This window comes from Procambarus clarkii, chromosome 30 (assembly GCF_040958095.1).
Source record: "Procambarus clarkii isolate CNS0578487 chromosome 30, FALCON_Pclarkii_2.0, whole genome shotgun sequence".
Classification (NCBI taxonomy): domain Eukaryota; kingdom Metazoa; phylum Arthropoda; class Malacostraca; order Decapoda; family Cambaridae; genus Procambarus; species Procambarus clarkii.
This window is the reverse complement of record NC_091179.1, coordinates 28,715,548-28,730,815: the sequence shown is the minus strand read 5'-3', so window position 1 is coordinate 28,730,815 and position 15,268 is coordinate 28,715,548. Positions and strand designations below refer to the sequence as shown.

At 46.2% G+C, this 15,268-nt stretch overlaps 1 protein-coding gene across 1 annotated transcript; it reads left to right on the top strand.

The window, feature by feature from the left end:
- The first annotated feature begins 1,828 nt into the window (after window positions 1-1,828).
- Window positions 1,829-7,894, top strand: LOC123765658 (putative per-hexamer repeat protein 5). Its single transcript, XM_069333750.1, has 3 exons — window positions 1,829-1,946; window positions 4,816-6,438; window positions 7,602-7,894. The coding sequence occupies exons 1-3, from the start codon at window positions 1,829-1,831 to the stop codon at window positions 7,892-7,894; spliced, it is 2,034 nt and encodes a 677-aa protein (XP_069189851.1).
- The last annotated feature ends 7,374 nt before the right edge of the window (window positions 7,895-15,268 follow it).

Below are 15,268 nucleotides of genomic sequence, written 5' to 3'. Positions count from 1 at the left end.
GGCGCACCCGAAAGGAACGACGAGACAGGAAGCTGCGAAGAAAGGGAGGGAGATGACCACGAAGGCCAAAAGAATGAAGTTGAGATAGAATATGATATCGCCAGGTGGTGTCGTAAGCCTTTTCCAGGTCAAAAAGGACGGCAACAACGGAGGTCTTTGCAGCAAAAGCAGTACGAATATAGACCTCCAAGTTCACCAGGACATCTGTCGTGCTGCGGCACTTGCGGAAACCAAAATGAGAAGGGGAGAGGAGGTGATGGTGTTCCAGGAACCACATCAGACGAACGTTAACCATACGTTCAAAGAGTTTGCAGGCACAACTTGTGAGAGCAATAGGGCGAAAGTCCTTAGGGGAAGTACCCAGAGACCCCGGTTTGTGAACAGGGAGGACAACGGCATCGAGCCAGTCCTCAGGGACTGACGACGACTCCCAGATCCGATTATATAGACTCAGTAAATACTGAGACGTGCACGGAGGGAGATGGCGAAGCATCTCATAATGAATACCATCGGAGCCCGCCGCCGTAGAACCGCAGAGGGCCAGGGCAGACCGAAGTTCAGAGAGAGAGAAGGGATCATTATAGGGAAGCTGAAGATGAGTGCAGAAATCTAAAGGACGAGATTCAAGGACAGGTTTACAAAGAAGGAAAGATTGGGGAAGATGAAGACCAGAGCTAACAGAAGAAAAGTGGGAACCCAGTTCGGAAGCGACCTGCAACGGGTCCGCCACAAGAGTATCATGGAGGTGAAGGACCGGTGAAACATCGGGAACGAACTTACCTGCTATCTTGCGGATACGCTTCCAGATCTGGGTCAGAGAGGTTTCGGACGTAATTGTTGAGACATAAGATGCCCAACATGCACGTTTAGCCGTACGGATGGCCCTGCAGGCCACCGCACTCGCTTTCCGAAAGAAAAGAAAAGAATCGGTCGTCTGCCTACGGCGGTGCCTCTTCCAGGCTGCACGCTTACAGCGGACAGCCCGAGCACAGTCCGCATTCCACCAGGGAACGCACTTCCGTGGACCCCGAGAGGAATAGAGCGGAGGGCAGCGTTGAATACAGTGTCATGAAAAAGGAGGAGAGCGCGAGAGAGAGGCAGAAGCGAGAGGTCAGAGAGAGCAGCACTGAGGGTAAATAGGGTCCAGTCCGCCTTAGCAAACTGCCACCTAGGGAAAGAGAGGGAAGGGCGAAAAGAGAAAAAGGAAACAAGGATGGGGAAATGATCACTTCCATGGAGGTCATCAAGAACCTGCCACGTGAAATCTAGGTAAAGAGAAGAAAAGCAGAGAGAAAGATCAAGACAAGAAAGAGTGCGAGTCCGAGAGTCCAAATGAGTGGGCTCACCAGAATTCAGAAGAGACAGGGAAGAAGAGAGGAGAAACGGCTCAAGAAGGCGACCCCGGGTATTCGTCAGAACGTCACCCCAAAGAGAATGACGACAATTGAAGTCACCCAGCAGGAGCACAGGCTCCGGCAAGGAGTCTAGGTGTTTCAAATCAGGAAGAGAGAGCGGGACACTCGGGGGGAGATAAATGGAACAAACTGTGTACCATTTCCCCACAAAGGTACGAGCAGCAGAACAATGGAGAGGCGAAGGAAAAAGTAAAGGAACAAAGGGAACATCAGCACGAATCAAGAGAGCAGAAGAATTAGAAGCCCCAGCAACGGCTGGGGGGGGGGGGGAGAGAAAGGAATAGCCACGAAAACGACCAGGACGAGCACCAAGCATCGGCTCCTGGAGACAGACACAAAGGGGCGAAAACCGCGAAATCAGAAGTTGGAGTTCGAGGAAATTGGCATAATAACCTCGAACGTTCCATTGAAGAATGGACAACGACGAAAAGAGAAAGGACAAAAACAGAGAACAAGGAAGAAACAAAGACGAAAGAGGAACAGAGCACGTTAAAGAATATCAGGGCCGGGATGAGGGTCAACAAAGTCAGGGTTAGGGGGGATGGGTAAACTGAGCAAAGACGGAGGGAAGGAAACGGGAGAACAGATCAGAGGTGGGCGGGCGGGGTCCGGAGGAGGAGGAGGAGGAGGAAGAGGAGGAGACAACGGAGAGGAGCAGTCAAGGACAGCAGCAGGAAGAGGGGGGTAGAAAGAGGGGAGCGCACCCCAGCAAGAGCAGCAACCGAAAGGGAAGCAGGGGCCAAAGAAACCGCCTTAGCAATAACAGGGGGCGCAATCACTGAAACGGGAGGGTAAGGAGCAACAGAGACAGAAGTAGGAGCTGAGGAAGAAAGCGAAGCCTTCTTACCCGCCGGGGAGGAGGAAGGAGACGAGCCAGGCTTACGCTTCTGACTTAAAGAGACAGGTGTCCCAGCAACCACGTACCGAGCAACGGATTCCAGTGTCTCAACAGGAGAAGCTGAACGAGAGCACACACGACGGCCGTTAGGAGAGCGAGGGACATCCGCCTGCACCGACAGGCGGCGGGGAGAGCCGATAGATGGAGGAAGAGGATGGGAAGGAGGATCGGAGGGGGACGAGGAAGAAGACACAGGAGACATGACAGACCGGGCAGAAAGAATGGGAACCCCAGACAGAGGACCAGGAGTGGGACCCTGCAGGACAGAACACAAAGGGACGGAGGAGGGGGCAGTGGGCGTATCAGGGTCCAAGGCCCGGAAACGGTTGTGAGTCTGAGGAAGGGGGGAAGGACGAGAAGAGGAAGAGCGCAACACGCGAGCATAAGAGACGTTAGCATAAGACGGGAGCCGGCGAACCTGGCGCCTCACCTCAGGAAAAGATAAACGCTCCCGGTGCTTCAAGTTGAGGATGGCTGCCTCAAGCTTGTAATGGACACAGGCACGAGAGAAGGTAGGATGGGCCTCACCGCAGTTGAGGCAGCAAGCTTGGGGAGAAGTGCACTCCGACTTAGAGTGACCTTCACCCCCACACAAAGGACAGAGAGAGACAGTCCCAGAGCAGCGGAGGGCACCATGCCCAAACCTCCAGCACTTGTTACAAAGTCGAGGAGAAGGAATATACTCCTGGACAGAGCACCTAGCACCAGCAAGAATGACAGAGGATGGAAGGGTCCTACCACCAAAGGTGATCTTCACAACGCGAAGGGGTTGACGGCGACGACCACGAGGGGGACGAGTAAACGAGTCAACCTGGAGGACAGAATGGCCTTGGGCATCAAGGATATGCCGAATATCATCGTGGCAATCCTGCAGATTCCGAACATCGGTTGCAACATGGGGTGGGAGGAGAATAGTGCCAACACTGGCATTCATCTGAACGTTCTTGGAGACCCGAACAGGGATCTCGCCAAGGTAAGACAAGGCAGCCAAGCGGGAAGCTGCATCCTGAGAAGGAGCAGCAACGACACGTGTACCGAGACGAGTGGGGTTGAAAGTAACAGACGCATCTACAGAATCTACAAGATGCCGATGGAGGGAGAAATCGTCAGGAGGCGCAGAATCAAGAGGGAGGAGATCAAAATATTTTGCCCATAATGCAGGACCAAACAAGGCCTGATACGCATCAGCACGGAGCGAGTGCGGCTGGGGCGCGAACGGCGTTGAGAACCCCTAGAGAGAGAGGGGTCAAAAGGCGCAGTAGTCACAACGAGAGACTTAGCCGCACCAGGGGACGACGTGGTCACCACCGGGGGCTGGAGGCTCGACCCAACCACAGAGGAGGGAGGGGAGCTGGGGGAAGAAGTCAGGACGGTCAAAGGAGGAGCAAGGTCGGGGCCCAACGCAGCGGGAGCTACAGAGCCAGGTCTTCCAATACAGGCCGACTCGGGGGCTTGGTCGCCCACCCCACGAGCTTGAGAGGGTACAACGGAAACATTCAACGACATAGAAACGAAGAAAGAAATTCATCCACGAATGTGCCCCCATACCCACCATGGAGCCACAATTAGAGGCAGGACACCCAACAGGAAGCTATCGCCGATCATGCCGGGGGCCCCCTAGGGGTGCGTCGTGAGTATACGCCCCACAAACGCCACCTTAAGAACCGTCAGTCCGTCGAGATCGGGTTCAGCGACGAAAGGGGGATTGACAATAAAAGGTTCCCCTCGCTCGAGACGTTGGGTACTACAGTTCTACGGGTGCAAGAGTATGCCTCCTCAAGCACCCGGGCGTCAAAATAGAAGAAGTCCAAAGAAATAATCCAAAACAAGCAAAAGGTCTGCAGGAAACGACAAGCAGATAGGAGAAGAGGGGGGAGAAAAACGAAACATAAGGAAAAGGAAAAGCGATCCGGCACATTTAGAGAAGACAGCAGCAGGAGTGCAAGGCCAGAAAAGGACAGAGGACTGCCCCGCGGAGCATCACACTCCGAAAGCCGTCCACCAAGCCCCCTCACGACGCCAACGGGCCGGATGGGGAGGGGGTGAAATTAATAAAAAAGTGTTCAGTATGACTGGATCTAATATAATTATCAATAAAAGTATAGTTTACCTCCCTAGTCAATATGACAAGGAAATTAGAACCGAAATCTTAGGAGACAATGCTTCCAAGATGGAAGGACCAGTCGACTTTTTGAATGTAAACAAAATAAAGGCGACGAAAAAGAGAGCAGATCCTTCTCAAATAATCAGGAGTAGATGTCATACACTTCCCTCGGGCTTCAACAAAGAAACCACTAAGTTTCCGATCAACTGAAAATCTCACTACCTTTGGAAGTATTGAATCCGGTTTACAAATATAATATAATTTAACATAATTTATATTGGCTATTATAATTATAATTATATGTCGTGCAGTTCAGTTTTGATGAAAGAAAAAAAAACATCACAAGGGATAAGCCAGTTTTACTAGTAACATAAAGTTTTTATGTTACTAGTAAACAGCAGCAGGTCCGGTCACCATCAACACGACAGGAACAGCAGGTCCGGTCACCATCAACACGACAGGAACAGCAGGTCCGGTCACCATCAACACGACAGGAACAGCAGGTCTGGTCACCATCAACACGACAGGAACAGCAGGTCCGGTCACCATCAACACGACAGGAACAGCAGGTCTGGTCACCATCAACACGACAGGAACAGCAGGTCTGGTCACCATCAACACGACAGGAACAGCAGGTCTGGTCACCATCAACACGACAGGAACAACAGGTCTGGTCACCATCAACACGACAGGAACAGCAGGTCTGGTCCCCATCAACACGGCAGGAACAGCAGGTCTGGTCACCATCCACACGACAGGAACAGCAGGTCTGGTCACCATCAACACGACAGGAACAGCAGGTCCGGTCACCATCAACACGACAGGAACAGCAGGTCCGGTCACTATCAACACGACAGGAACAGCAGGTCCGGTCACCATCAACACGACAGGAACAGCAGGTCCGGTCACCATCAACACGACTGGAACAGCAGGTCTGGTCCCCATCCACACGACAGGAACAGCAGGTCTGGTCCCCATCCACACGACAGGAACAGCAGGTCTGGTCCCCATCCACACGACAGGAACAGCAGGTCTGGTCACCATCCACACGACAGGAACAGCAGGTCTGGTCACCATCCACACGACAGGAACAGCAGGTCTGGTCCCCATCCACACGACAGGAACAGCAGGTCTGGTCCCCATCAACACGACAGGAACAGCAGGTCTGGTCACCATCCACACGACAGGAACAGCAGGTCTGGTCACCATCCACACGACAGGAACAGCAGGTCTGGTCACCATCCACACGACAGGAACAGCAGGTCTGGTCCCCATCAACACGACAGGAACAGCAGGTCTGGTCACCATCAACACGACAGGAACAGCAGGTCTGGTCCCCATCAACACGACAGGAACAGCAGGTCTGGTCACCATCAACACGACAGGAACAGCAGGTCTGGTCCCCATCAACACGACAGGAACAGCAGGTCTGGTCACCATCAACACGACAGGAACAGCAGGTCTGGTCACCATCCACACGACAGGAACAGCAGGTCTGGTCACCATCCACACGACAGGAACAGCAGGTCTGGTCACCATCCACACGACAGGAACAGCAGGTCTGGTCCCCATCAACACGACAGGAACAGCAGGTCTGGTCACCATCAACACGACAGGAACAACAGGTCTGGTCCCCATCAACACGACAGGAACAGCAGGTCTGGTCCCCATCAACACGACAGGAACAGCAGGTCTGGTCCCCATCAACACGACAGGAACAGCAGGTCTGGTCACCATCAACACGGCAGGAACAGCAGGTCTGGTCACCATCAACACGGCAGGAACAGCAGGTCTGGTCACCATCAACACGACAGGAACAGCAGGTCTGGTCCCCATCAACACGACAGGAACAGCAGGTCTGGTCACCATCAACACGACAGGAACAGCAGGTCTGGTCCCCATCAACACGACAGGAACAGCAGGTCTGGTCCCCATCAACACGACAGGAACAGCAGGTCTGGTCCCCATCAACACGACAGGAACAGCAGGTCTAGTCCCCATCAACACGACAGGAACAGCAGGTCTGGTCCCCATCAACACGACAGGAACAGCAGGTCTGGTCCCCATCAACACGACAGGAACAGCAGGTCTGGTCCCCATCAACACGACAGGAACAGCAGGTCTGGTCCCCATCAACACGACAGGAACAACAATATATGCACCGTATAAATGGTATATAATGTGGACGTAATCTCTAGTGGGATCCTGACGGCTAGGTTTAAAGTTATATGTCAGGCAAACCATCTATCGCCGTCATTCCATACTTTAAATTTATTGATCTGCAAGCGTACAGGATCCGACTCCCTAAGAGTTTTATGCAACTCTTTATGCAAGAAAGTTTATCTTTCTGGACAGTTTTCGCAATTAGACAATCGTAAACTTTCAGGTGTTATTCCTTAGGCGGAAGCGTCAATACTTTTTTTTTTTTTTTTTTTGAGATATATACAAGAGTTGTTACATTCTTGTACAGCCACTAGTACGCGTAGCGTTTCGGGCAAGTCCTTAATCCTACGGTCCCTGGAATACGATCCCCTGCCGCGAAGAATCGTTTTTTCATCCAAGTACACATTTTACTGTTGCGTTAAACAGAGGCTACAGTTAAGGAATTGCGCCCAGTAAATCCTCCCCGGCCAGGATACGAACCCATGACATAGCGCTCGCGGAACGCCAGGCGAGTGTCTTACCACTACACCACGGAGACTGATATAAGACTTAGGCAATCAATCCTTGCTGACGTTAATTTGTTTCAAGAAACGTCAATATTGCAGTAATTTTAATTTCCTTAAAACCATACAAGGTCTTCGGTGGCAGGTCTATAGGTTGCAATTCTTACGATGCGGTCGATATCATAAAAATTATGCATTAAATGAAAAGACAGCTTGATAATCATTGACGAGCTAACAGCCATCTTATACAGGGACCTGCTCACTCAGACAACATCTTTTGTGCAAAAGTCATATTTAAATAGAATCTCTGAGGCAGAATGCTCCGTGTTATGAATGAGGAAAAATTGCAAAAACAATAAATAAAGAGATGAAATAACCTTAAAATAAGAAAATAATAATCGGGGATAAATCTTCAGATCGGTGGAGAAATATGAGCCATTGTCCAGACACGTGATCTTGGGAAGCATGTATGAGCTTTAATATTTAGTAATGTTCTGACTTTCTTTTGTGCAATTCAGGATATACTGAAGAGCCGGAACTTAAGGCCGAGCAAGCCAGTCAAGAAAGTACACTGGTAATAGGCCAGTGGCAGCTGCTCAACGCACAGCTGGCTCTTCTCACCCAGCTGCTCAACACACAGCTGGCTCTTCTCACCCAGCTGCTCAACGCACAGCTGGCTCTTCTCACCCAGCTGCTCAACACACAGCTGGCTCTTCTCACCCAGCTACTCTACGCAGAGCTGGCTCTCCTCACCCAGCTGCTCGACCACCATATCTACATCCAACACTCGACTCTGGGTCTTCAGTCCTGAGCCCGTCTGCTCGACCACCCTTACTACACCTAGCATTGGATATCTGCCCCTCGATCACGTCAGCTACACCCAGCAGTCGACACTAAGGTGGAAACTGAGTACCCAAATGAGCCACAGGGACGTTAGAAAGAACTTTTTTAGTGTCAGAGAAGTTAGCAAGTGGAATGTGTCAGGAAGTGATGTGGTGGAGGCAGACTCCATACACAGTTTCAAATGTAGATATGATAAAGCCCAATGAACCAGGAATCTGTACAACGGATGATTGGCAGTTGAGAGATGGGACTAAAGAACTGAAGCTCAACCCCCCACAAACATAACTATGTAAGTTCAACTAGGTGAGTACTGGGTCTTCAATCCTGACACTGTGTTTTATTTTTATAATTACTTTGTAAACCATTCAAAAGGTGGAAGGAATAAAATATCTTTTATTTCGTACATTGTGTAAGTTAAATAAAAAATTGTCAGTAAGGAAACAAAGAAAAATCGCTACTACTAAGACGTACAACAGCTTAAGAACGACCTCCTTAAAAGTTATGACAAACACAAGCTCAAAAACGCTCTACTCCAAAAATTTCGATGAAGAAAAGTTCAAAACGGCGTTAAGACGCCACAGGATGTTAAGACGACCACCAGTCTTAAAAACGCCCTGCTTAAAACGTTTGAAACGAACACAAGTTCAAAAAAGTTGTCCTTCAAAGGTTATGCCGAATATAAACTCAAAAGTGCTCTCTTAATAAAACTATAAAATACAATCTCAAAAATTATTTCCTCCCAATATAAAGGCAAAAGAAGACCAATGCTGGAAAACAGAAGACAGGCTGAGGGGAACTTGTTTTCCCATGTCGATGTGATGCAGATGAATAATTTCAACTGCTTCAGCAACACGCTCCAGGGTAAGACAGTTACTCAGGAAGATTAGTTAAAGAGTAACTTTTCTCAATCTATCTTCTAAATAAAAATGTAAATGTTCGTTTGTTCAAAATCGCAAATCTCCGAAATTTCTTCACCGATTGCTTTAATATTTGTACACAACGTTCAATAAAAAAATAAAATAATTCGAAATCTACGAAAATAAAAATTATCAATGCAATTGGAAACATTGAAATGGAATTCGTAACATATTTAGTATAGTGTGCATGTTGCTATTATGTGTAACAGATGGCGCTGTTTTTCAATCCTACATGATTTTACCTGTCACAGGTGAGGCATGTATATAGTAGATACAAAAAAGACGTGCCTATTCGAATGCAACGCTGTGTCAAAATTTCAAAGAAATCGGTAATGAGGTTTCGAAGATTTCCCTCACATGAAAAACACAGTTTAAAAAAAAAACATGTTTTTTTTTATCGTCTCAGAAGTGATATCTATATAGTATGTATATAAAACCCTGCTCAGATGCGAATGGAACGTTTTGTGAAAATTTCAAAGCAATCGGTGAAAAACTTTCGGAGATTAGCGGTTATGTGCATATATATATATACATATATATATATATATATATATATATATATATATATATATATATATATATATATATATATATATATATATATATATATATATATATAATATATATATATATATATATATATATATATTATATATATATATATATATATATATATATATATATATATATATATATATATATATATATATATATATATATATATATATATTAAAATGTGTGCTGCCATTACGTGCAACACATGGCACTGTTTTTAAAAAAAAAAAAACATGGGTTTACCTGTCATAGGTGTGGCATCTATATTTATACTTACAAAATGAACAGTATGGTAAACAACACAGTTCAATTCCAATGCAATGTACCAAAAAATAATTAAATCACAATGAAAATTAATAGAAATTTATGAAAATTCAATTTATCAATGCAATCAGAAACATTGAAATTGAATCGTAACATATTTAGTATAGTGTGTGTTACTCTTACGTCCTACAGATGGCACTGTTTTTGAAAAAAAACATGTTTTTTTCCCCTACAGGTGAGGCATGTACATAATGAGTATAAAAACACGCCCCTATTCGAATTCAACGTTGTGTCAAAATTTCAAAGAAATCGGTAAAGAGGTTTCGAACATTTCCCTCTTATGGAAAAACACATATAAAATACACTTAATTTTTTTTTTACCGTCACAGATGTGACGAGAGTGGGGGATGGTGGGGAGAACCAGGGGACAGGGGAGGGGGTAATAGTGGAGAGGACGAGGGGACAGGGAAGTTGGGGTTGGTGGGGACGAGAAGACAGGGGAATGGAGAATGGTGGGAAGGACAGGGGGCGTGTGGGATGGTGGAGAGGACGAGGAGACAGGGGAGGGGGGGGAATGGTAGGGAGGACGAGGGGACGGGGGAGTGGGATATGGTGGGGAGGACGAGGGGTGGGGGAGTGGTGAAAGGTGGGGAGGACAAGGGGACGGTTTATTGGGGGATGGTGGGGGAGGACAATGGGATGGGGAAGGGGGGAATGTTGAGGAGGATGAAGGGATGGGGGCGTGTGGAATGGTTGGGATGACAAGGTGACGGGGGAGTGAGATTGGTTGGGACGACAAGGTGACGGGGGAGTGAGATTGGTTGGGACCTTAGGGACAGGGAAGGGGGAATTGGTGGGGAGGTCTGAGGGACAGGGAAAGGTTGCTGTAGCTCCACAGCCACTGCAACACATGGCTGGGTACAGCTAGTCTACATAAATAAAAATGTAAATTTTCCTTTGTTCAAAAAACACTAATCACCGAAAGTTCTTCACCGATTGCTTTGAAATTTTCAGACAATATTCCATTTGTATCCGAGCGTGTTTTAATATACATACTATATAGATGTCACCTTTGTGATAGGAAAAAACATGATTTTCTGAAAAACTGTGTTTTTCATGTGAGGGAAATCTTCGAAACCTCTTTACCGATTGCTTGGAAATTTTGACAAAACGTTGCATTCGAGTAGGCGCGAGTTTTCATATACCTACTATAAACATGCCTCACCTGTGACGGGAAAAAACATGTTTTTTTTTTTAAACACCACCATCTGTTGGACGTAACAGCAACACACGCTGTAATTCCAAAAGTTCTTCACGGATTGCTTTGAAATTTTGATACAACATTCCATTTGAATACGAGTGAGATTTTATATTCCTACTGTATAGATGCCACACCTGTGACAGGTAAAACCTTTTTTTTTAAGAAACAGCACAACCTTTTGCACGTAGCAGCAACACGCTATTCTAAATGTTATGATTCCATTTCAATGATTCTGGTTGCATTGTCAAATTGAATTTTCATAGATTTCGTTTTATTTTCATTTTGATTTAATTATTTTGTGTGACATTGCGTTGGAATTGAGCTGTGTTGTTTCCACACCGTTCATTTCATGAGTATAAGACTAGATGATAGGTAAAAACATGCTTTTTTTTTTTTAAACAACGCCAGCTGTTGCATGTAAGAACAACACACGCTATACTAAATATGTTATGATTCCATTTCAATGTTTACAATTTCATTGATAAATTGAATTTACATAGATTTCGATTTATTTTACTTTTGATGTCATTATTTTGTGTGACATTACGTTGGAATTTAGCAGTGTTGTTTACCATACCATTCATTTTATGAGTATAGTTCATTTTTTATTTTTTTATTTTTTTCATTTTATTTTTTTACTGGTTTTCTTATGATTCATCAGATCATTTGATGTTCCCAATTTTCTGATGGGAACATCAGATCATTTGGAAATGCATCGGATGAAGGAGTGGGGAATGGTAGAGAGAACGACGGGATGGGACTGGAGGATGGTTGGAAGAATGAGGGGACATGGGAATGGAGAATGGTGGGAAGGACGAGGGGATGGTGGGGTGAGGAATGGTTAGGAGGACGAGTGGATGTGGGAAGAATGAATGGTGGGGAGAACTGGGAGAGAGTCCACGACAACCAGAGGGCGGTTGTTGTGGCTCAGCAACGCACATGTGTTGTTGAGCCACAGCAACGTGTGGCCGGGTAAAGCTAGTAAAAATACATATGTATATGTTTGTCTGTTCAAAATCGATAATCTCTGAAAGTTCTTCACCGATTGCTTTGAAATTTTCACACGTCTTTCCATTCGCATCCGAGCAGGTTCTTATATACATACTATATAGATGTCACATCTGTGACAGGAAAAAACGTTTTTTCTTTTAATCTGTGATTATCATGTGGGGGGAAATCTTTGAAACCTTTTTACCGATAGTTTTTAAATTTTGTCACGATATTGCAATTCGAATAGGCGCATGTTTTCATATACCTACTAGAAACATGCCTCACCTGTGACAGGTAAAAACAGTTTTTTTCTTTAAACAGCTCCATCTGTTTGACGTCAGAGCAACACACGCTATTCTAAACATTTTATGATTTTATGAATCCATTTCAATGTTTCCGACTGCATTGACAAATTGAATTTTCATAAATTTCAATTTATTTACATTTTGACTTAATTATTTTGTATGACATTGCATTGGAATTGAGCTGTGTTTTTCCTGTACAATTCATTTCGTGAGTATAAGTATAGATGGCACACCTGTGACAGGTAAAATCCATGCTTTTTTTTTAAAACAGGGCTGTCTGTTGCACGAGAATAGCAACAGCACGCTATACTAATTATGTTACGATTCCATATCAATGTTTCAGATTTAATTGATAAATTGAATTTTCGTAGATTTCGATTGATTTTCATTTCGATTTAATTATTTTGTGTGAACATTGCATTGGATTTGAGATTTGTTGTTTACCATACCGTTCATTTCGTGGGTATAGTTTATTTTTTATTTTTTTCATTGTTTTGTCATTTCGTTTTTTAACAGTTTTTCCTTATATTTCAGTGATGGGAACATCAGAATAATTTGATGTTCCCAATTTTCTGATGGGAACCTCAAATCATTTAGGAATGCATCGTACGAGGGAAGTGGAGAATGGTGGGGAGGACAAGGGGCCTGGCGAAGGGGTAGAAATAGTTGAGAAGGCGAGGGGACGGGGGAGTGGGAGATGGTGGGGGAGGATGAGGGGACAGTGGAGTGAGGAATGGTTAGAAGGATGGTGGGGAAGACGAGATGATAGGGGGAGTGGGTGATGGTGGGGGATGAAGGGACCAGGGAATGGATAATGGTGGGGTGGACAAGGGGACAGGGGTGTGGGGGATGGTGGGAAGGACGAGGGGAGGGGAGAATAGTAGGGAGGACAAAGGGATGGGGGGAGTGGGAGACGGTGGGGAAAATGAGGGGACGGCGGAATGGGGAATTGCAAGAAGGACGAGGGGACGCTGCAGTGGGGGATGGTGGGGAGGAAAAATTTTAATGGTGGGGTAGGATGAAAAACTGGGGAGTGAGGAATGGTAGGGAGGAAGAGGGGATAGGGGAAGTGAGGAATGGTGGGGAAGATGAGGGGTACAGGGGGAGGGAATAATGGTGGGGAGGATGAGGGAACAGATGAGTTGTGGATGGTGGGGACAAGGGGACAGGGGATTGGAGAATGGTGGGGAGGTCAAAGGGACAGGGAAGTGGGGGATAGTCTGGAGGACGTGGGGCGGGGAAAGGGGAAATGGTAGGGAGGACAAGGGGATGGGGGATTGGGAGATGGTGGGGGAGGACGAGAGGATGGTGGAGTTGGTAATGGTTAGGAGGACGAGGGTAACGGTGGAGTGTGGGATGGTTGGGAGGCCGAGGGACGGGAAAGGGGAAAAAGGTGGGGAGGACTGGAGGACAGGAGAAGGTTGCTGTGGCTCAGCAACGCACATGCCTTGCTGAGCCATAGCAACGAGTGGCCGGGTACAGATAGTCTATATAAATAAAAACTTAAGTGTTCTATTGTTCAAATTCGATAATCTCCGAAAGTTTTTTATCGATTGCTTTGAAATTTTCACACAACGTTACATTCCCATCCGAGGGTTTTTTTTTAAATACATACTATAAACAAAGTCACATCTGTGACTGAAAAAAAACATGCTTTTTCTGAAAATCTGTGTCTTCATATGTTTTTCATTTGAGGAAAATCTTCGAAACCTCTTTACCGATTGCTTTGAAATTTTGACACAACGTTTCATTCGAATAGGCGCGTGTTTTTATATACCTACTATAAACATGCCTGATCTGTGACAGGAATTTTTTTTTTTTAAACAGCGCCATCAGTTGGCGTTTGTATAAGTTTCATCGTTTCCAGTTTCATCGGACAAGGGAGTTTGGAATGGTGGGGGAGGACGAGGGAGACGGGAGTTTGGGGATGGTGGGGAAGACGAGGGGACTAGGGAGGATGTAATGGTGGGGAGGACGAGGGGACAAGGGAGGGTGTATTGGTGGGGGAGGACGAGGGGACGGGGAAGTTGGGGATGGTGGGGAGGACGAGGGGACAAGGGAGGGTGTAATGGTGGGGAGGACGAGGGGACGGGGAAGTTGGGGATGGTGGGGAGGACGAGGGGGTAGTGTGGGCGATGGTGGGGAGGAACAAGGGTGCAGGGCAGGGGGTAATGGTGGGGAGGACGACGGGATGGGGGAGTGGGTAATTTTTGGGAACACGAGGGGATAGGGGGTGGGGTGAATGGTGGGGGAGAGGGGAATGGTGGGGGAGGACTGGGGGACAGGGGGTAGATTGCTGTGGCTCAGCAACTGCACACTGAGTTGCTGAGCCGCAGCAGCTCGTGGCAGGGTACAGCTAGTTTTAAAATAAATATGAAAATAACTCCTGAGAACGGAGATAGGAATGTATCTGGCTTATCAACAACAAGGGTCAAAGCGAATTATTTAATTTATTAATCAAAACCAATGAATCAATAAAAGCAGACTGGCAGAGACACACCAAAAAAGGCTGAGTAAAATAATATAATTACATGATATATAAACTTATTACAGGCAAGAACTTAATAACTGCAATAAAAGCAAATACATTTACACTGATAGGTAACTGAATTTCCCTTGCAACTGGTGAGTGCGAATGTGGTCCCAGTGTTGTTACCTCAGTCCGGATATCAATCAGGCGCTGCCTCGTCAGTGGTGATTCAATTTCGAGAGTGCGGGATTGCGAGCCCCTTTGCCAGAACCACAGCGTTATCCTCATGTAATCAGCTTTAAATGTAACTAGATTCATCTGGCCGGTGATGACGAGATCTACTCTAGCATTCCTGGTCTTAGAGCACTTGACGTGTAAGGGTCATGTTGCATGTTTAACTAAGATTAGAGATTATGGGAAAGGAAAAGGCTTTAGTAATTAATATATAATCATTTTGAAACTTAATTTGGCTCGGGTATTAATTATAGTGGTTATAGTTAGCATGTTTTTATCTGAGCTTATTAATTTGTGGCATAAAACAGGTTTTTAATGTAATTTAACATGCCGTTTCACTTAATTA

Excerpts from the sequence above, each read along its gene's own strand:
- LOC123765658 (XM_069333750.1), top strand. The coding sequence starts at position 1,829 with ATGGACAACGACGAAAAGAGAAAGGACAAAAACAGAGAACAAGGAAGA. Across the intron at positions 1,947-4,815 it reads TGAGGGTCAACAAAGTCAGG|CAGCAGGTCCGGTCACCATC; the intron begins GTTAGGGGGGAT and ends ACTAGTAAACAG. Across the intron at positions 6,439-7,601 it reads CAACACGACAGGAACAGCAG|GATATACTGAAGAGCCGGAA; the intron begins GTCTGGTCCCCA and ends TGTGCAATTCAG.